This window comes from Neomonachus schauinslandi, chromosome Y (genome assembly GCF_002201575.2).
Source record: "Neomonachus schauinslandi chromosome Y, ASM220157v2, whole genome shotgun sequence".
Classification (NCBI taxonomy): domain Eukaryota; kingdom Metazoa; phylum Chordata; class Mammalia; order Carnivora; family Phocidae; genus Neomonachus; species Neomonachus schauinslandi.
Genome location: NC_058420.1, coordinates 2,889,132 through 2,911,477, shown reverse-complemented (window position 1 = coordinate 2,911,477; position 22,346 = coordinate 2,889,132). Strand labels below are relative to the sequence as shown.

Below are 22,346 nucleotides of genomic sequence, written 5' to 3'. Positions count from 1 at the left end.
TCATAAGAGATTATCACACACAATTATAGATCAACAAATTGGACGACCTAGAAGAAATTGATAAATTCTTAGATACAAATAACCTATGAGCAGAATCATGAAGATATAGAAAATATGAACACACAAATTACAAGTACGGAGATTAATCAGTAATCAACAACTTCCCCACAAACTAAGGTTTAGGACCCAAGGACCTCACCGGTGAATTCTGCCAAACTTTTAAGAATTAACACCCCACCCCACCTCAATCTCTTCCAAAAAAACTGAAGAGGAGGGAACATTTCTAATCTCATTTTCATGAGGCCAGCATTACGCTGACAGCAAAACCAGACAAGGATAAGACAGGAAAGTAAATTATAGGCCAATATCCCTGAGCAGCACAGATGCAAAAGCCTTCAACAATATATTAGCAAATCAAATTCAACAATACATTAAAATGATGAGACACCACGATCAAGTGGGATTTATTCCAGGAATACAAGAACAGTTCCACATTCACAAATTAATCAATATGATACACTACAACAACAACAAAAAAAGGATAAAAATCATAGGATCATCATAGTACATGCAGAAAAATCAACATCCACTTATGATAAAAACTCTTGATAAAGTGGGTTTGGAGGAAACACACCTCATCACAATAAAGGCCATATGTGATAAGCCCACACTTAACATCACAGTCCATGGTGAAAAGCTGAGCGGGCTCTGTGTGCCTCAGTAGGTCAAGCATCCAACTTCTGATTTTGGCTCAGGTCATGATCTCAGGGTCTTGAGATCAAACCCTGTGATGGGCTCTACCCTCAGCATAGAGTCTACTGGAGATCCTTTCTCTCCGTCTCCCTCTCCCCTTCTCTTCCCTGTCTCAATCAATCAATCAATCAATTAATCAATAAAATCTTAAAAAAAAAAAAAAGCAGTGCTTTCCTGATCTTAAGATCAGGAAAAAGACAAAGATGTCCACTCTCACCACTTTAATTCAACATAGTATCAGAAATCTTAGCCACGGGGTGCCTGAGTGGTTCAGTCAGTTAAGCGCCTGCCTTCCTCTCCGGTCGTGATCCAGGGGTCCTGGGATCGAGCCCTGTGTCAGGCAGGGAGCTTACTTCTCCCTCTACCTCTGCTACTCCCCCTGTTTGTGCTACTCCCTCCCTGTCTCTCTGTCAAATAAATAAATAAAATCTTAAAAAGAAAGAAAAGTAATCCTAACCAAGCAATTCAACAAGAAAAAATATTAATAAAATAATCCAAATTGGAAAGGAAAAAAGTGTCTCTAACTAATTGCGGATGACATGATTTGTATGTATAGAAAAACCTTACAACTCCACCAAAAAACTGTTAGTATGGATATATAAATCAGTAAAGTTAAAGAATATAAAATATGCAGAAATCAGCTGTGTTTTTCTCTATACAGCAACAAAGGGAGTATCAGAAAGAGAAATTGGGAAAACAATCCCTTTTACGATTACACTAATAATAATGAAACACTTCAGAATAAATTTAACCAAGAAGATGAAAGACCTGTACTGAAAACTATAAGACATTAATGAAAGAAAAATGAGTAATATACAAATAAATGTAAAGCAATTCCATGCTCATGGGTTGGAAGAATTATCATTCTAAGATGTTCATACTACCCAAGTCAATCTACTAATTCATGCAATCTCTATCCAAACTGTAATGGCATTTTGCACAGAAATAGAACTATCCTACAAGAGGCATAGAACCACAGAACCACTATGGTGATTAGTATGGAGGTTTCTTGGGAAGTTAAAAATAGGACTACCATATTGCACTTGTGAGTATTTTTGTGAAGGAAATGAAGGTACAAACTCAAACATATATGTTCACTGAAGCATTATTTACATTAGCCACACATAAAAACAACCTGTGTCGACTGACTGATGAATGGATAAAGAAGTCACACACTCACAGAAAGGGGAAGGGGCACATTATTCAGCTATAAAAATGGAAGGGAATGCTGCCATCTGCAACAACATGGATGGGCCTTGAGGACATTATGCTAAGTGAAGTAAGTCAGGCAGAGAAAGATAAATACCTTGTGACCTGACTTATATGTGGATCCTAAAATAAAAACAAAAGAAATTCTGGTGGTGGCCAGAAGCAGGGTTGGGGGAGCCAAGAATGGGTGAATGTGGTCAAAAGGTACAAACTTCCAGTTATAAGATAAGTAAGTCCTGAAGATGTAATGTACTATATTGTGATTGTAACTAACACTGTACTGTGTATTGGAAAGTTGACAAGGCAGAAGATCTTAAAAGTTCTCATCACAAGAAAAATAAAATTTGTGAATGATGTGTGTTGATGGATGTTAACTAGACTTATTGTGATCATTTTCGATTATACACAAATATTAATCATTATGTTGTACAACTGAAACTAATAAATGTTATGCCATTTATATCTCAATAAAAAAATGTAAGTTAATAAATGGGTAAGCAAATGCATGATCCTACTACATACTGTCCACAAGAGACTCACTTACCATCCAAAATACACATAGGTAGAGTAAATAGGTAGAAAAATACATTACACACAAAGAGAACTAAAAGACAAATGGGGTGGCTACACTACTATCAGGATATTGTTAAGATGGCAATATTACCAAAGTGATCTACAGATTCAATGAAATCCCTATCAAGTTACCAATGGTGTGGGGTTTTTTTTGTTTTGCTTTGGTTTGGTTTTTGGTTTTTTATAAAGGTACAAAAATCCACCCTAAAATCATGTAGAATCTCAAGGGACAACAATAGCCAGATACTGAAAAAGAACAGTTGAATATCTCACCACTCCCTGACTTTAAAACTTCTGCAAAGCTATAGTAATCAAAATAGTGTGGACTGGAATAAAGACAAACATGCAGATCAATGGAATAAACAGCACAGAAATAGTTTTTCAAGTACATGGTAAATGATTTTCAACGAGGTTGCCAAGACCGTTCAATGGGGGAAAATCTGCATCTTCAACAAAAGATGCTGGGGGAATAATATCCAAAAAGAATGAAATTAAAGTGTCACTGTTTGCAGATGACATAGAAAATCGTAAAGACTCCAGCAAAAAAACTACTATGGGTCATAAACTAATTCAGCAAAGTGGCAGGATACAAAATTAATGCCCAGAAATAGGTAGTGTTTCTACACACTAATAAAGTAGCAGAAAAAGAAATTAAAGAAACATATACCATTTATAATTGTACCAAATAAATAAATTCAACAACCCTATGAATAAAGTTAACACCGAGCTGAAACATCTATACTCTATAACAAACACCTATGGAATAAATTCAGGATGACACAAACAAATGGTAAGATATTTCATGTTTGGGGATTTGAAGAACACTGTTAAAATGTCCACATTACCCAAACCAATCCACACATTTAATGCAATCCGTATCAAAATACCAATAGCATTTTTCACAAAACTAGAGCAAATGATACTAAAATTTGTGTAGAACCACAAAAGACCCTGAATGGTCCAAGAAATACTAATAAAAATGAATGAAGCTGGAGGTAAGACGTTCCCGGATTTCAAGATATAATGCAAACCTGTAGTATTCAAAACAGCATGGTACTGGCACAAAAACAGACACACAGATCAATGGAACAGAACAGAAAACCCTGAAATATACCCCAAGCTATATGGTCAACTGACCTTTGACATGAGCCAAGAATATGCAATTGGAAAAAGACAGTCTCTTCCACAAATGGTTTCGGAAAAAATGGACAGCAAGAAGCCAAAAAATGAAATTGCACTACTTTCTTACACCACACACAACAATAAACAGAAAATGAACTAAAGACCTAAACATCAGACCCGAAATCATAAAACTCCTAGAAGAGAGCACAGGCAGTAATGTCTCTGACACCAATCGTAGCAATATTTTTCTCCATATGTGTCCTATGGCAAAGGAAGCAAAAACAAAAACTATTGGGTCTCTGCCAAAATAAAAGCTTCTGCACAGCAAGGGAAACAATCAACAGAACAGAGGACAACCTATTAAATGGGAGAAGATATTTGCAAATGACATAATCGATAAGGGGCTAATATCCAAAATATATAAAGAACTGAAACAACTGAGGGAGCCTAGGAGGCTCAATCAGTTAAGTGCCTTTGGCTCAGGTCGTGATCCCAGGGTTTGGGATCAAGCCCTGCATCGGGCTCCCTGCTCTGCGGGGAGCCTGCTTCTCCCTCTGCCTCTGCACCTCCCTCTACTCCGCCCCTACTCTCTCTCTCTCTCTGTCTTTCTCAAATAAAATCTAAAAATTAATTAATTAATTAATTAAAAGAAATCAATAATCTTCAGGGAAGTGAAAATCAAATCCATCATAAGATTATCACCTTACACCTGCCCAAATGGCTAAAATAAAAAACCCAAGGAACAACAGGTGTTGGTGAGGATGTGGAGAAAGACCACGCTCTTGAAAACTGGTACAGCCTATTCTGGAAAGAGTATGGAGGTTCCACAAAAAAATTAAAAAAGAATTACCATATGAGCTGGTAATTCAATGACAGTGTATTTACCCAATGAAAATGAAACATGAATTCGAAAAAATATATGTCCCAAAGTTTACTGCAGCATTTTTCAGGTCAGCCAGGACTTGGAAGCTACCTAAGAGAAATGCATAAGAAAAATGTGGTATAACATGCAATGATATATTATGCAGCCATAGAAGAGGATGAGATCATGCCATCTGCACCAACATGGCAGGACCTAGAGGGTGCAATGCTAATTGAAATGAGTCAGACTGAGAAAGGCAAATACCACGTGATTCCACTCATAAGTGGAATCTAAGGAAAAAAATGAATAAACAAACAAAAAGCAGAACTAGACCTATTAGCACAGAGAACAAACTGATGGTTGCCAGAGGGGAGTGGGAAGATGGGCAAAATGGGTGAAGGGGAGTAGGAGATAACAGACTTCCAATTATGGAATGAATAAGTCTCAAGAGTAAAAGGCACAGCTGTAATAGGGATGTAATGGGACAGATGGTAGTTACACTTGTAGTGAGCATAGCATAATGTTTAAATTTGCCCAGTCACCATGTTGTACACCTGCAACTAACGTTAACGACTATACTCAAAAAAAAAAAAAAAAAGAACCCTATTAAAACAACCACCACCACCACCTAGAGACTGTATCCCAAATGTCTCCTACAAAGAAAAACTGATCAAAGACTTACTACGTAAGATCTAAAACTGTAAAATTCTTACCAGAAAAGCTGGGGAAAAGGTTCATGACATTGCATTTGACAATGATTCCTGGACCTGATACCAAAGACATAGGCAAGAAAAGAAAAAGAAACGAACAAACAACTTGACTCCATCAAAATTAAAAACTGTTGTACATCAGAGGACACTCTCAAGGAAGTGAAAAGGCAACTCACAGAACATAAAAAAAGTATGTAAGTTCCATATCATAAGAGATTAATATTCGCACGTTATAGACAGTTCCGAAAACACAGGAACAAAATAACAACCCAGTTATAAAATGGGCAGAAGACTCGCATAGACCTTTCTCCGAAGAAGACATACACATTGCCTGTAAGCACATAAAAGATGCACAGTATTACCAGTCATTACAGAAATGCAAACAAAACTGCAGTGAGATACCACGTCACACCCACTAGAATGGCTTTTAACAGAGAAACAGAAAACAACAAATGTTGGCAAAGATGTGGAGAAACTGCAATCATTGAACATTGCTGGCTGGCTACAGCCACTGGGGTATACACAGAATTACTATACAATCCACAAATTCAACTTCTGGGTATGCACATGATATAACTGAAAGCAGGTCTATGAACAGATTATTTGTACACCCATATTCATAGAGGCATCATTCAAAACAGCCAAAAGATATAAACAAAACAAATGTCCATCAAAGGATGAATGGATGAACAAAATGCGGTATATACATGCAATGCAGTATTATTCTGCTAGAAAGAAAGTTCTGATACATACTACAACATGAATGAACTCTGAAACATGCTACATGATATAAAACAGGTACAAAAGTGTATTATGTATGTATGTATACCACTTAAATGACACACTTCAAGTAGTCAAAAATCATAGAGGTAGGAAGTAGAGTTGTGGTTACTGGCGGCTGAGGGAGAGCAGGAGGAGGAGTTACTGTTTAGAGGTTTGGTTTGTTTCTAGAGATGGACAGTGGTGATGGTTGACAACAACATGAATTTACTTAATACCACTGAAATGCACAGCTTAACAGTGGTTAATATGGTACATTTAATGGTATGTATATATATATGTAGTACAATAAATTTTTTGAAAACACAGAAACAAGAGGCGAGGGCTGGGGTTTCATATGGGCCACCCACAGTGAGGAAACACCAGGAATCAGGGTACTGTGGACCACTGTGGGTCAGTGCAAGAGTCTTCAATGAGTGAGAGAGTTGGGAGACTAGAAAAGATGGTTCATGACAGTAACAGAGAAAAAAAAAACAGCACGAGCGCTAGATTTGTCTCAAACCTTTGGAAACACAGGGAGAAACAGAAAGAAGTATGAAGGATGCACCTCCTAGCCTCAAGCTATTTGGGGAGGGAGGGGAGATCAAAATAGAGTAAGGTCCTCGGGGGAAAAACAGCTTTCGGCAATACAAGTTGATTTTAGATATGGCTATAAATTTTGGAGTTTGCATTTCATGTGGTAGAGAGTAAGAATCAAAGACGACCATAGAAGTTTTGTCTGTTTGCTTGTTTGGTGGAGGTCAGAGGGGAGAAGGAAAGACATCATCCATCCCTCAAGACCTAATTCCCCTAGTCCTAGGCACCATGGCTTTCACTTATGGCCAGGAGGCAAGATTATTCTGGTAGTGTGGCTCAATGATCAGGGCCTAGGAATTGGTTTCTCACAGACAACCACCATCGGCAGCTATAATTAATGGTATTTTTGTGCTATCACTTGCAAGGTCTCCTCTATCAGTTATTTTATTTATTGGAGCCCTCTCTATTTTTTTTTTTTAAGATTTTATTTATTTATTTGACAGAGAGATAGACAGCACAAGTAGGCAGAGAGGCAGGCAGACGGAGAGGGAGAAGCAGACTCCCCACTGAGCAGGGAGCCCAATGCGATGCAGGGCTCGATCCCAGGACCCTGGGATCATGACCTGAGCCAAAGGCAGACGCTTAACCAACTGAGCCACCCAGGCGCCCCTATTTTTTTCTGGCTAAGTGTAGCTGAAGATTTTGCTAATTTTGTTAATCTTTTCAAAGAACCAGCTTAGTTTCATTGATCTTTTCTACTGCTTTTTGGTCTCTTTTTCATTCGTTTCAACTCTGATCTTAATATTATTATCTTTATGTATTCCTTCCTTCTCTGAACTTTGGGCTTTGTTCTTCTTTTTCTAGTTCCTTGAAATATAAACTTAGGTTGTTTGTCTGAGATTTCTCATGTTGAGGTAGGCATAAAGTGCTATGAACTTCCCTCTGAGAACTGCTTTTGCCATTTTGCATACCACAATCCGGTATGATGTATTTCCATCATCATTTGTCTCAACATTTTATTTATTTATGTATTTTTAAATATTTTTTATTTATTTATTTGACAGAGAGACAGACAGCAAGAGAGGGAACACAAGCAAGGGGAGTGGGAGAGGGAGAAGGAGGCCTCCCGCTGAGCAGGGAGCCAGATGTGGGGCTCGATCCTCGGATCATGACCTGAGTCGAAGGCCGATGCTCAACGACTGAGCCACCCAGGCGCCCCTTGTCTCAACATTAAAAAAAAATTTCCTTTAATTAATTAAATTTAATTCCTTTACTGATCCACTGTTCAGCACGTTATTTAACCTCCACGCATTTGTGAATTTCCCACTTTTGTTCTCCTGACTGATTTCTAGTTGTATACCATTGTTTGGAAAGGATAGCTTGAAATGGTTTCAATCTTGTTAAATGCACTAAGACTTCTTCTGTGGCCTAATGTGATCTATTCTGGAGAATGTTCCATGTGCATTTTAAATCAATGTATATTCGGTTGCTTTAGCATGGAATTTTCCATATATAGCTGTTAAGTCCATCTGCTCTAACTGTGCTGTTTAAGGCCAATATTCTTTTACTGATTTTCTGTGTGGACACTCTGTCCATTGATGTAAATAGGGTATGAAAGCCCCTCACTGTTATTATATTCCTATCCATTTCTTCCTTTAGGTCTGTTAGTGTTTGCTTTGGGCTCTTCTACATTGCAAATGTAGATACTTAAAACCATTATATCCTCATGTTGGATTGACTGATTTTTCATTACGAAATGCCGTCTTGGTTTTTTACTTGAAAGGCTATTTCGTCTGATTTGACTATAGCTACCCCAACTTTCTTTCGGTTTTCATTTGCATGGAATGTCTTTTCCCTTCCCTTCACTTTTGGTCTGTGTGCATCCTTACATCTTATGTTATTCTCTTATACACAGCATATAGACAGCTCTTGTTTTTTTTTTTTTTTTTTTTTTGTGGTTGTTGTTGCTTAATCCATTCAATCACTATGTTTTTTGATTAAATAATTTAGTCCACTTACATTTCAAGTAATTATTGATAGGTATGTACTTAGTGCCATTTTGTTAATTGTTTTCTGGCTATTTTGTAGCTACTGCTGTTCCTTTCTTCTTCTGTTACACTCTCCCTCTGTGGTTTGATGAGTTTCTTAAGTGGTAGGCTTACATTCATTTCTCAATGTCTTCTGGGTATCTACTATAGATTTCTGTTTTGGGGTTACCAACAGGCTTGCGTATAACATCATACATATATGTGTGTGTACCAGACTATTTTAAGTTAATAGCAATGTAAGACTGAATATATTCTAAAGCTCTACATTTTAATTCTCTCTTTCTGTATTTTATGTAGAAATATAATTTATGTAGAAAATAAATACGCATTTATTTTTCATCTTTTTATCATGTCTATCCTCTCGGTAATTATACTGTAGTTATTCTTACTACTTTTCTCTTTTAACCTTTATAGTAGCTTTAAAAGTGATTAACCCACGGCCTTTTATAGCCTTTAACCTCTACCTGGGCAATTTATACTTTCCTGTGTTTTTATGGCTGAGTAGTACCCTTTCTTTTCAGCTTGAAGAAGTCCCTTTAACATTTCATGCAAAGCCACTTTAGTCATGACAAACTCCTTTAAGCTCCTGCTTATTGGAAGATTCTTTACCTTTCCTTCAATTCTAAATAATAGCTTTAGCCTGGTAGGTGTTCTAATTTAGTTAGACGTTTTGTTTTTGTTTTGTTTTGTTTCCTTTCAGAACTTTGAATATATTGTGTTACTCCCTTCTGGCTTGCAAGGTTTCTCCTAAAAAATCTGCTGATAATCTAATAGGGTTCCTATGTATAATAAGGTGGTTTTTTTTGTTGTTTGTTTTGTTTTGTTTTGCTGCTTTTAATAATCTCTGTCTTTAACTTTTAACATTTTAAGTACAATGTGTCCTCGTGTGGATGTCTTTGGGTTCATCTTCTTTGGAACTGTGCTTCCTGTATCTCAAGGTCTTTTTCCTTCCCCAGGTTAGGGAAGTTTTCACCTACTCTTTTTAAAATAAATTTTCTTCCTCTTTCTGTCTTTGTTCTCCATCTCAGAGTCCTATAATGCAAATGTTAATCCACTTGATGTTGTCCCGTTAAGTCCCCTCAGCTATCTTCACCTTTTTTAATTCTTATCTTTCTTTTTGCTGCTCTGATTGTGTGAGTTCCACTGTTCTTGGTACAAGTTCACCAACTCTTTCTTCTACCTCACCTAGTCTGCTGTTGAACCCCTGTAGTGTATTTTTCAGTTCAGTTATTGTATTCTTTTTCTCTTTGTATCTTTCTTATATTTTCTAACTCTTTGTTAAAGTTCTCACTGTTTTCAACCATTCCTTTCCCAAGTTCAATGAGCATCTTCATGACCATCATTTTGAACTCTTGATCAGGTAAATTACTTACTCTGTTTCATTATGGTTTTTTATCTTGCTCTTTCCTTTGGAACATATTCCTCTGTTTCTTCATTTTTCTTGACTCTCTGTCATGGTTTCTATGCAGAAGATGAAGCCGCCACCCCTCCTAGTCTTGAAGGAGTGCCTTATGTGGGATGAACAGTGGAATTCAGCAATGCCCTACATCTTGGTTGTCTGTCAAGCCTTCGTGATTGTCCAGTGGCCTATTTGTCCCTTGAACAGCTATGAACTCACAGCTATTCAGTGTGCCAAGACCTGTCAGTATCCCAAAGTATGCAGGTCTCAGAGATCACTGAGATTTGTGCTGACCGGAAGACAGGCCCAGATAACACATCTTAAAACATGCAAATATGTGGAGTTCTATAGGACCAGAACATAAGCCAGGTTGTCGCCCAGAACAGGAGATCTGGAGGTGTCCCCTGGGTGAAAGTCATAAAAATCAGAATTCCAGATGAGCGAATAAGCTCCTTTCTGGGAGATACTCGTGAGCTGTAGTGAGGCAGAGGAAGAGACAATCATGGCATACTCTGGCTTCTCTTCCAAGAGAGCAACTGTATAGAAACCTGAAGCCTGCCTCTCGAGCCAACGTTTCAGGACAAGCAAATAGGCTTTTTTCACAGAAAGACTTGCTGGCGTGTTTCAGTCTGCTGCCTATGCAATGTCCTGTAGGTTGTGCTAGCCACGAACTCCCTCTCTGATTGTTACAGCCCTATGGGATCCAGGAACACAAGACTTTGGCCACTGGACAAGGCATTCAAAGGGTGTCCTGTGGGCAGCAGGCACATGTAAGAGCTGTTCTCTAAGAGATTCTGGTGCTCCAGAGTGGGAGAGGGAGAGCTCAAAGACAACACACATCTTCCAAGATCTCTGGAAATGTTTACAGTCTGCCTATTGAGGCATGCCTATTACAAGACTGACCCTCAGACTGCAGCTGTGGTGATAAAGTTTCTCAGAAAGACTGAAGATATGTTTCAGTCAGCTATCTGTGTGGTGTCTGTGCAGGGCCCTGGGGATGGTAGTCAGTCAAGAACTGTCCCTGCTTGTTACAGTCCTGTGGGGTCCAGCAGAACAACCTCCTCAGCCTCAAGAGCCAGACAACAAACTGTTGTCCCCTGGGAGGCAACCACTAAAACAAGCTTCTCCCTGGGAGTTGGGAAGCATGGCAGAGGGAGAGCTCAAAGATGGCACCACCAAGGAAAAAGAAATAAAAGAATGGTTCCCACTGATTGTAGCAACACACAGGGAGAGGGCAAAGATGGCACCCACTAAAGGGGGGGTGGGGGGGATTCTAGACTTGAGGGGGAAAAAAAAGGCACTCATGGGCTTTAGCAAGGGAGAGGAGAAGGATGGTACAAAAATGGTACCTGCTATCACTGCAGTCCCTGAAGAGCATTCCAACAGGCCCTTGTCCCTCAGGTCCATACTCTAAGATAATCAAATGAGTGTCTTTCACATTAAGTCTGGATGTTTTTCAAACAGCGGCTTCTGTGTTGGGCCCTAGGGCAAGTGAGTCTAGGCACGAGTCCTTACAGAACAGAATCTCAGTTTACACTGCCCTCTGGGTCTTGTGAATAGAAACCCCACCAGTATTCAAAGCCAGATATTGTGGAGGTCTGTCTCTCAGTTGCAGATCTTCAAACTTGGGGTGTGTGATATGAGCTATGAACTCTTTGTTCCTCACAGACAAACCTCCGGATTGTTGGCAGCCATGCTGGGATGGGATTTGTGTCTCGGTCTCTCCTATCCACCGTAATGTGGCCCTTTGCTTTTTTCTTTGATACTGATGTTATACTCTCAAGATGGTCTCACTGTTACGTATCCTAACTCTACTACTCTACTTTTTTAGGAAATTAGTTTTTCAAGAAACAACGTATTAGAACATTTTTTTTTCCAAAACAAAATATGCCCGCTTTTATTATTCACAAGAACTACTGATCTGAATGGGATCAAAGAGAGGCTACTCACTAGCAAAGTCTCTAATGTGTTGCTTGCTAAAACTAATGCAGTAATTCTTATTGTGTCCTCCTCCTAAGTGAAACCCCACTTGATTTCTGTTTCTCCAAGTCTAGTCCTTGGGCCAACACCTTTGGCCATCAACTGGTAACTTGTTAGAATATGGTATTTTAGCCATCTCCCCCATTCCTGCCTCAGACCTACTAGAAAGTGAATTTTACATCTACTGAATCGGAATCTACAATCAAAATTCTCTGGTGATGTGTATGAGTTTGAGAAGGACTGCCCTAGCCCACTCTGCTAGTCAGTTTGCTCTTTCTTCCCTAATCCTTTCATGCTGCCTGCTGATATATCACATCACCAGGTCAACTACCCAACCTTCCATTCTGCCACTTTTCTATGTGAATTTCACTCCTTTCTCCATATTTCTTTTTCTACCATTTCTCATTTGATTTTCATCATGTGAGTGTACCATTACAGACTGACTTCCCCACCCAATGGAAGCAGCCCTTCCCTTTCCTGAGGCCAGCAATCCAACAACTCTGATTACGGCCATCTTTGCATCTGGACAGTTTCTAGGTCTTTTCATTGATGCTGAGTGGTTCCTGCATCTCACAATTTCAGAAAATGCCAGTGGGGTGTATGTGTACTACCTGAAGGAATAGTAACTATAATTGTTCCAGCTCTATACTTAGAGTCCATTATTCACAAAACATAGTCTATTAGGAAATATGATGTATATCTTCTAATCAAATATATATTATATAGAGTAGTTGATTTAATAACACGTGTGAATGCCTAAAATTCACCAGAAATAATTCACATAAATATTTCACAAAACACATGAATATCAGCATTTACATCAGAACCAACGATTCTAAAAAATTCCCACAACTATTCTTCAAAAGGTTTTATGACTTTCCCATTCTTCACTTTTAAAATGATGGCAGGGTTTCCATGTTGAGAGTTCTTCCATATCCCCCAAGAAAGGATTAATGCTACTTGAGATAACACAGACCATAACTCAGAACAAACTCTTTTTAGGAGTCAATTTCTTTGGAAGATGGGGAAAAAATACAATGCCTGGCATAGAGTGGGTGCTAAGGAAATATTTTCCTAAGACACTGCTAGACTATTTCATGTAACTCACAACTTCATTCAAAATCCTTAAATCTTTCAAACTTAATACTGCTTTCATGTCTAGAATTCCTCAATTTACATATGAAATTACTCCCTCACAACTGTCAGGTACATAAACATACAATTAAAATGCTCACTTAGAAGTGCTAAAACTGGGGCATGTGGGTGGCTCAGTCAGGTAAGCATCTGCCTTCAGCTCAAGTCATGATCCCAAGGTCAAGCCTCTCTTCAGGCTCCCTCTCCCTTGCCCCCACCCCACCCCCATGCTTGCTTTCTCTCTCTCAGATAAATAAGATCTTTAAAAAAAAGAAAGAAAGAAATGCTAAAACTGAGTTTTGCAAAATCTACCCTACATGTCAGAAAGCAATAAAATGTTGTATATATCATACCATAAAATGAGGCCATACAATCAACCTAAGCCTCAAGAAATTAGATTCTTCCCTTCAATTTTGTAGTGAAATGCAACTTTACATTTAAAGCCATATCAAAATTCTATTTTAAAACACACATTTTGCTATTATTTTACGTAGGCTTTGTACCCTTAATACTCACGAGATCAGCGTATTTCTTACAGAGAGCTGCCAGCTTCTCCTCTGGAGTTGAAAGAGTGTTTAAGGCTTGCATCAATAATAACACTTCTTTTCCTGATGGTCAATAAAAGAAAATAAAGTACCAGAAGGATAAAATTAATCCAATCTGTAAATTCTACATAAATGTCATGTTCAAACATTCAGATTTTGATGTAAGGCTGTTAATTAGACATAGAGTCACCAGTAAATCAGGGAAACTATTAGGAAGAGCCCCTCTGCCCCCCATCAAATTTCTTCAGTTTACTAAAGCCATTAGCAATTAGCTACTTGGTACTTAGTAAGCACACCACTTATTGAAAGTTTAAAAACTCTTACTTATTCCACTGTATATATGGACCACGTCTTCTTTATCCATTCATCTGCTGAAGGGCATCTCAGCTCTTTCCACAGTTTGGATATTGCGGACATTGCTGCTATGAGCACTGGGGTGCACATGGCTCTTCTTTTCACTACATTTGTGTCTTTGGGGTAAATACCCAGTAGTGCAATTGCTGGGTCATAGGGTAGCTCTATTTTTAAATGTTTGAGGAACCTCCACACTGTTTTCCAAAGTGGCTGTACCAACTTGCATTCCCACCAACAGTGTAAGAGGGTTCCCCTTTCTCCACAACCTCTCCAACATTTGTTGTTTCTTTCCCTGTCCAGTTTTGCCATTCTAACTAGTGTAAGGCGGTATCTCAATGTGGTTTTGATTTGAATTTCCCTGATGGCTAATGATGATGAACATTTTTTCATGTGTCTGTTAGCCACTTGTATGTCTTCTTCAGAGAAGTGTGTTTTCATATCTTCTGCCCATTTTTTGACTTATTTGTTTTTGGATGTTGAGTTTGAGAAGTTCTTTATAGATCCTGGATACCAGCCCTTTATCTGTACTGTCATTTGCAAATACCCAACTTTTACATCAACATGGATGGGCCTGGAGGAGATTATGCTAAGTGAAATAAGTCAAGCAGAGAAAGTCAATTATCATATGGTTTAACTTATTTGTGGAACATAAGGAATAGCATGGAGGACATTAGGAGAAGGAAGGGAAAAATGGGGGGGGGTGGGAATTGGAGGGAGAGATGAACCATGAGAGACTATGGACCTGAGAAACAAACAGGGTTTTAGAGGGGAGGGGGGAGGGGGGATTGGTTAGCCCTGTGATGGGTATTAAGGAGGGCATGTACTGCATGGAGCACTGGGTGTTACACGAAAACAGTGGATCGTGGATCACTACATCAAAAACTAATGATGTATTGTATGGTGACTAACGTAACATAATAAAATTTTAAAAAAACAAAACAAAACAAAAAACCTCTTACTTAACTGCTGATTCCAAGGTAAAACATTTTACAAAGGGTAGGAATGTTTTCAAAACCTTCCCACTGGCCAAATACAAATACTGAAGGAAGTTTAAGCCTATTCAGCTAGCACACTCTGCCTATCTAAAATGCACATAATCCACTGTGACCAACAACTTTTCCAATGACCAATCTGAGTTATAGTTGTTTTCAGGTGATTTACCAACCATATTCTGGGTGTTAACCAACTTTAGGGTCAAGAAAAGAAAGTCAAATAATTCGTTCTTCCCTCAGGGAAAAGAGTTTTTAAAAGAATACTTTTAATAACTTTGGCAGGAAGAAGGAGGTGGCTGAGATAAGTGCAGGCAAATGGTACTTCAAAGTAAGTGATAATGTTTCCTTTTTACCCTGAGGGTAGGTGCCTTTTTATTTTCTAAACTGTTCACTCTTGTATGTAGGTTATTTCATTTTAAGAATCTGAAGAAAACTTTCCTAGTTGGTATACACTTTACAAACTGCTATGCAAGGGTACGGGTAGGGAGGAAGAACAGGTTGACGTCAAAAAAATACTTCGCTCAATGAAAATGAAAACACAACTCTACAAAACCTTTGAGGGAAGGTGAAGTATATAGCAACAGAGGCCTTTCTCAAGAAACAATAAAAATCTGAAATACACAGCCTAACCTTACACCTAAAGGACCTGTAGAAAGAACAGCAATTAAAGCCTAAACCAAGCAGGAGAAAGCAAATAATAAAGATTACAGCAGACATCAATGAAATAGAAGCCAGAAACACAGTAGAACAGATCAATGAAAATAGGAACTGGTTCTCTGAAAGAATTACCAAGACTGAAAAACCCCTAGCCAGATTTATCAAAGAGAAAGGACCCAAATAAATAAAAACATAAGTGAAAGAGGAGAGATCACGACCAACACCGAAGAAATACAAACAATTATAAAAACATACTATGAGCAACTGTATGCCAACAAATTAGGCAGTCTGGAAGAAATAAATGGATGCATTCCTAGAAACATATAAATTACCAAAATGAAACAGGAAGAAATAAGAAACCTGGACAGACACATAAGCAGCAATGAAATTGAAAAACTAATCCAAAATCTCCCAGCAAATAACAGTCTAGGACCAGACAGCCTCCCAGTGGAATTCTACCAAACATTAAGGAAGAATTAACACCTATTTTTCTTTTTTTTTTTTAAGATTTTATTTATTTATTTGACAGAGAGAGACACAGCGAGAGAGGGAACACAAGCTGGGGGAGTGGGAGAGGGAAAAGCAGGAGTCCCACGAGCAGGAAGCCCAATGAGGGGCTCGATCCCAGGACTCTGGGATCATGACCTGAGCCAAAGGCAGATGCTTAACGACTGAGCCACCCAGGTGCCCCTAACACCTATTTTTCTGAAGCTGTTTCAGAAAATAGAAATGGAAGGAAAACTTCACAACTCATTCTATGAGGCTGGAATTACCTTGATCTCAAAAACAAAGACCCCCCCACCAAAAAAAGAGAATTACAGACCAATATCCCTGATGAACAGGGATGCCAAAATTCTCACCATGATACTAGCCAATAGGATGCAACAGTACATTATGACGGTAGTTCAACACGACCAAGTGAGATTTATTCCAGGGCTGCAAGAGTGGTTCAACATCCACAAGTCAATCAGTGTGATACATCACATTAATAAAAGAAAGGACAAGAACCATATGATCCTCTCAACTGAAGCAGAAAAAGCATCTGACAAAATACAGCATCCTTTCTTGATTAAAACTCTCCACAGTGTAGGGCCAGAGGGAACATACCTCAATATCATAAAGCCATCCATGAAAAGCCCAGAGTAAATATCATTCTCAATGGGGAAAAACTGAGAGCTCTTCCCCTAAGGTCAGGAACACGACAGGGATGCCCACTCTCACCACTATTGTTCAACATAGTACTAGAAGTCCTAGCCTCAGCAGTCAGACAGCAAAAAGAAATAAAGGGCATTCAAACTGGCAAAGAAGAAGTCAAACTCTCGCTCTTTGCAGGTGACGGGATACTTTACGTGGAAAACCCAAAAGACTTCACCCCAAAACTGCTAGAACTCATACAGGAATTCAGCAATGTGGCAGGATACAAAATCAATGCACAGAAATCAGTTGCACTGCTTTACACTAACAATGTAACTGAAGAAAAAGAAATCAAGGATTTGATCCCATTTACAAATGCACCCAAAACCATAAAATACCTAGGAACAAACCGAACCAAAGAGGTAAAAGATCTGTATTCTGAACAGTACAGAACACTTGTGAAAGAAACTGAGAAAGACACAAAGAGATGGAAAAACATTCCATGCTCATGGGTTAGAAGAACAAATGTTGTTAAAATGTCTATACCACCCAAAGCAATATACACATTCAATGCAATCCCTATCAAAATACCACTAACATTTTTCACAGAGCTGGAACAAACAATCCTAAAATTTGTATGGAACCAGAGAAGACCCCGAATCACCAGGCAGATGTTGAAAAAGAAAAACAAAGCTGGGGGCATCAAGGTGACTGACTTCAAGCTCTATTACAAAGCTCTCATCACCAAGACAGCATGGTACTGGCACAAAAACAGACACAGAGACCAATGGAACAGAATAGACTCCAGAAATGGACCCACAACTCTATGGTCAACCAATCTTCGACAAAGCAGGAAAAAATATGCAATGGAGAAAGACAATCACTACAACAAATGGTGTTGGGAAAACTGGACAGCCACATGCGGGAAAATGAAACTGAACCTCTTACACCATACACAAAGATAAACTCAAAATGGATGAAAGTCCTAAATGTGAGACAGGAATCCATCAAAATCCTAGAGGAGATCACAGGCAGCAACCTCTGTGACCTCGGTGACAGCAACTTTTTGCTACGCATGCCTCCAAAGGCAAGAGAAAGAAAAGCAAGAATGAACTAATGGGACTTCATCAAGGCAAAAAGCTTCTGCACAGCAAAGGAAACAGTGAACAAAACCAAAAGAAAACCGAGAGACTGGGAGAAGATATTTGCAAATGTCTTATCAGATAAAGGGCTGGTATCCAAGACCTATGAAGAACTTATCAAACTCAACACCCAAAAAACAATCAACCCAGTCAAGAAATGGGCAGAAGATGTGAACAGACATTTCACCAAAGACTTACAAATGGCCAACAGAGACATGAAAAACTGCTCAATATCACTCATCGTCAGGGAAATCCAAATCAAAACCTCAATGAGATACCACCTCCACAGTCCGAATGGCTCAAATGAACCCAGGAAACAACAGATGTTGGTGAGGATGTGGAGAAAGGGGAACCGTCCTCCTACACTGTTGGTGGGAATGCAAGCTGATGCAGCCACTCTGGAAAACAGTATGGAGGTTCCTCAAAAGGTTGAAAATAGAGCTACCTTATGATCCAGTAATTGCACTACTAATTATTTACCCAAAGGATACAAAAATAGTGATCCAGGGTGCCTGGGAGGCTCAGTTGTTTAAGTGACTGCCTTCGGCTCAGGTCATGATCCCGGAGTCCCGGGATTGAGTCTCACATCGGGCTTCTCCCTCTAACCCTACCCCCTCTTGTGCTCTCTCTCTCACTCTCTTTCTCTAATAAATAAATTTAAAAAAAATCTTTAAAAAAAAAAAATAGTGATCCAAAGGGGCACCTACACCCCAAGGTTTACAGCAGCCATGTCCACAATAGCCAACTATGGAAAGAGCCCAGATGTCCGTCGACAGATGAATGGATAAAGATATACAGTGGAATTTTACTCAGCCATCAAAAAGAATGAAATCTTACCATTTCCAAGGACGTGGATGGACGTGGAGGGTACTACGCTAAGCGAAATAAGTCAGTCAGGGAAAGACAATTATCATATGATTTCACTCATATGTGGAATTTAAGTAACAAAACAGAGGATCATAGGGGAAGGGAAGGACAAATCAGACAAAAACAGAGACGGAGGCAAACCGTAAGAGATGCTTAACTCTAGGAAACAAACTGAGGGTTGCTGGGAGGCAAGGGAGGGGGACGCAGGATGGGGTAACTGGGTGATGGGCATTAACCAGGGCTTGTGATGGAAGGAGCACTGGGTGTTACATACAACTGATGAATCACTGAACTCTAACTCTGAAACTACTAATACACTATATGTTATTTAATTGAATTTAAATAAGATAAAATAAAATACTTTGCTCTGCACATAAAATTTTCATTCTGAAACTGTTTCTCATTGAGTTCAAGGACAAATAAAGAGGGAATACAATTTGTTAAATAACAGAACATTTAAACTGTAATTTTATGAAGATTTTAAACTGTAACCATTTACAACTATTTAAACAATTTTAACCTAAAGCTACATTTTACATATATTGTTGGGGATGCCTATTCTGAATATATTGTTCTTGTTTGCCAGGAATTTTAAATACTATTCATATTCCTATAAATTTTAAAGTCATAAAGGATGGCGGAAAATGGACTTAAAAAAATTCCAGGGGCGCCTGGGTGGCTCAGTTGTTAGGCATCTGCCTCCGGCTCAGGTCGTGATCCCAGGGTCCTGGGATCGAGCCCCGCATCGGGCTCCCTGCTCAGCGGGAAGCCTGCTTCTCCCTCTCCCACCCCCCCTGCTTGTGTTCCCTCTCTCTGTGTCAAATAAATAAAATCTTTAAAAAAAAAAAAATTTCCAAATTAGTGTCAGGTACAGAAATCACTCAATTCAAATACGGTCAATGTTGGTTAGAACAGGAATTTTTAAAAATGAGAAGCAACCCTTAAAGCCAAAGTCAGGGTTTTAGATTTTATTCATGAAATTTAACGTATTGCATTCTTAGCCCTAACTTCTCAAACTAACAGAGCAGAACGGAGAAAACACACCCTGAAATCCAGTCTTACTAGCCTGCTTTCTAAGCCAGCAATAATATATCATGCCAAATATTAGTAAATATTCTTTAAATAAACTGAGCAAAAACACAGTCTTCACAGTAATTGGTCAGATTACTTTACAGAACCAAAAAACAGGGCAAAACAATAGTGCTTCTGCCAAATGGCCATAGACCTTTTCTACAAAAAAACAATTCTTGATTATTCAGGGAGAAATAACTCGGATCCTATAACTAAGGTCCCTACCTCGCCATTTTCCCCTGCTGCATATAACTGATCGACCTGTTCAAAGAAAACAGAGGTGTGTTTCAACCAAAACCACAACTACCTTGAAACTGGACAGGTTCTATAATTGCCTGTGCCACAGAAAAGTTAGGTAAAATGAGCAGCATGTACAAATGTCAAATTTTATGAAACATGAGATTTATTTATTTTTATTTTTTATTTTTTTTTAAAGATTTTATTTTTATTTATTTGAGAGAGAAAATGAGAGACAGAGAGCATGAGAGGGAGGAGGGTCAGAGGAAGAAGCAGACTCCCTGCTGAGCAGGGAGCCCGATGCGGGACTCGATCCCTGGACTCCAGGATCATGACCTGAGCCGAAGGCAGTCGCTCAACCAACTGAGCCACCCAGGCACCCCGAGACATGAGATTTATTTATGAGATTATTACCTAAGGTTTTTCCTTTGTTCCTGTTGCACTGTGAATCTTGTTGACTATCAGAAGGATCTGTTCCAGCATCTGGTCCAGGAGGATCCACTCTTGACTCTTGCACGCAGTGCACTGGGTTCACCAAATCCCTGTTCTTTGTTATAAAGTTACTGCCTTCACCCTCTTGCAAGGAATTCTTATAACTTGTGCCAGCACAATTTGAGTCTTGATGTTGAAGAATGTCATTTGATTGAGAGTTACATGATATATCTGCTTTTAGTCCTAGCCTGCAAACTCTAGAGTCTTCCATTATGCCAATCACAAGCTAGAAAGAATGAAGAGAAAAAAAGATCACAGAAGGGAACCTAAATCAAATGTAATGAAGGCAGGGAACTATGCAGTATGTAAAAATACAGTTTTCCATCCTACATTCTTTGTTCATGTCTAACTGTACGTTTTACTTTTTGTATGTGGTACAATCAATAGGCACGTCATCATTTGACAGTTTTTCATCCTTTCATAGTTGTTTACAAAATAACAATGCTGTTTAGAATTAAAGGAGGCAAAGAGTTAAAAAGGACTACAGTAACAGTAGAATAGGAAACTCCAAGGCCCTGCCCCTCCAGTAAGTAATATATACTGGCAGAATCCATCAGAAACAACTCTTGCAGAAACGTCTTCTGGAATTTTCTAAAAATGTACCCACAAAATTAAAACTTCAATCCAAATGGAAAACTTTAGTGAATAGAAAAGCAGCTGTTTTGCTACAGGAGAGCACCGTGGGATTTTAAACTTCCCACCTACCTTTCCTCACACTCTACATCAACAGTGGCCATAAAGATGGCAGCCCATACTCTTAGTGCCAGAGGGAATAATATAGACATGACTTTCAAAGGATTCCCTCAGCCTTTCTGGCAGCTCCCTGAGAAACCTGTGCAAGAGTATGCCTTTATTTCACTCTTGAGAGAGCTGTCCCAAGGCTGGGGCAGCTTTCCAGGAAGCTCTGAATAAAAACATTATAGGCACAAATATTGACTTCAGCAGCTGGGTTAAGGGACAACAATCAGGAAAAAGCAAGCAACAGAGAGAAAAAAACTGAGAAGAGAGAAACTGGAAAAGGAGATGATGATATGCTTTTAGAAGCTCTCACACCCCAAACTTACCTTTTACCTCTTCCTGGTCTTCAGTCTGGCCTTCAAACAGAAGTGAAGGCTAACATTTGAAAGCAGAGTTATAAACACCCTGGTTACGCTGTTCAGAAGCAAGAAGAAACACTTCTTGCGTATCATGTGGACGGACCTACTCTCTCCTTCTTCATGTCCTCTAATTTCTTCCTGTGTACCCTGACGTTAGCCACCTTAAGGAGAAAGATGGTTAGGGTTCGGACCAAGGATTCACCATCCCCAAATGGAACCAAAGGCCACACATAACGCATCCTAGTATGTTGGCGTACTGTGTAGAATTGAGGGACTCAAATTTTTATGTCTCTGTTTGGAAACAGCTACCTAAATTGCTGCCCCACCTGATTCTGTTTCACTAATGGCATCTGGGGCACACGTCACAGTAGACCTACAAAGTTAGACCAACCAGCTTTGGCCTTATTCAATGTACTGTTAGTGTTGCCCCCAAATCTGAATGTATAGTACAGACTACTATACAAATACATACATACATTAGATATGAAGGGTAATATGCTGCCAGTGGGGATTCTCTCATTTGGGAAACCCACAAATAAGTACTTTGGGGGTCCACAAACCCTAATGACTCCTTTATGTCACAAGTCTCTATGATAAGGCAAGCAAAGAACAGCCTCCCTCACACACCAGACATATCCTTTTTGAAAAGCACCAAAATTCACCTAATGAATA

General features: G+C 39.0%; 1 protein-coding gene across 1 annotated transcript in view; it reads right to left on the bottom strand.

Moving 5' to 3' along the window:
- The window catches only part of LOC110581036 (gamma-taxilin-like), a 35,372-nt gene extending 14,581 nt beyond the window's left edge, over positions 1 to 20,791 (bottom strand). The window contains exons 1-2 of the mRNA XM_021690741.1: positions 20,500 to 20,791; positions 13,603 to 13,694 (exon numbers count right to left, since the gene is read on the bottom strand). Of these exons, the coding sequence (XP_021546416.1) occupies positions 13,603 to 13,694; positions 20,500 to 20,788 (381 nt within the window). The 5' untranslated portion in view covers positions 20,789 to 20,791. The remainder of the gene's footprint in view (positions 1 to 13,602; positions 13,695 to 20,499) is intronic.
- Positions 20,792 to 22,346: the final 1,555 nt, after the last annotated feature.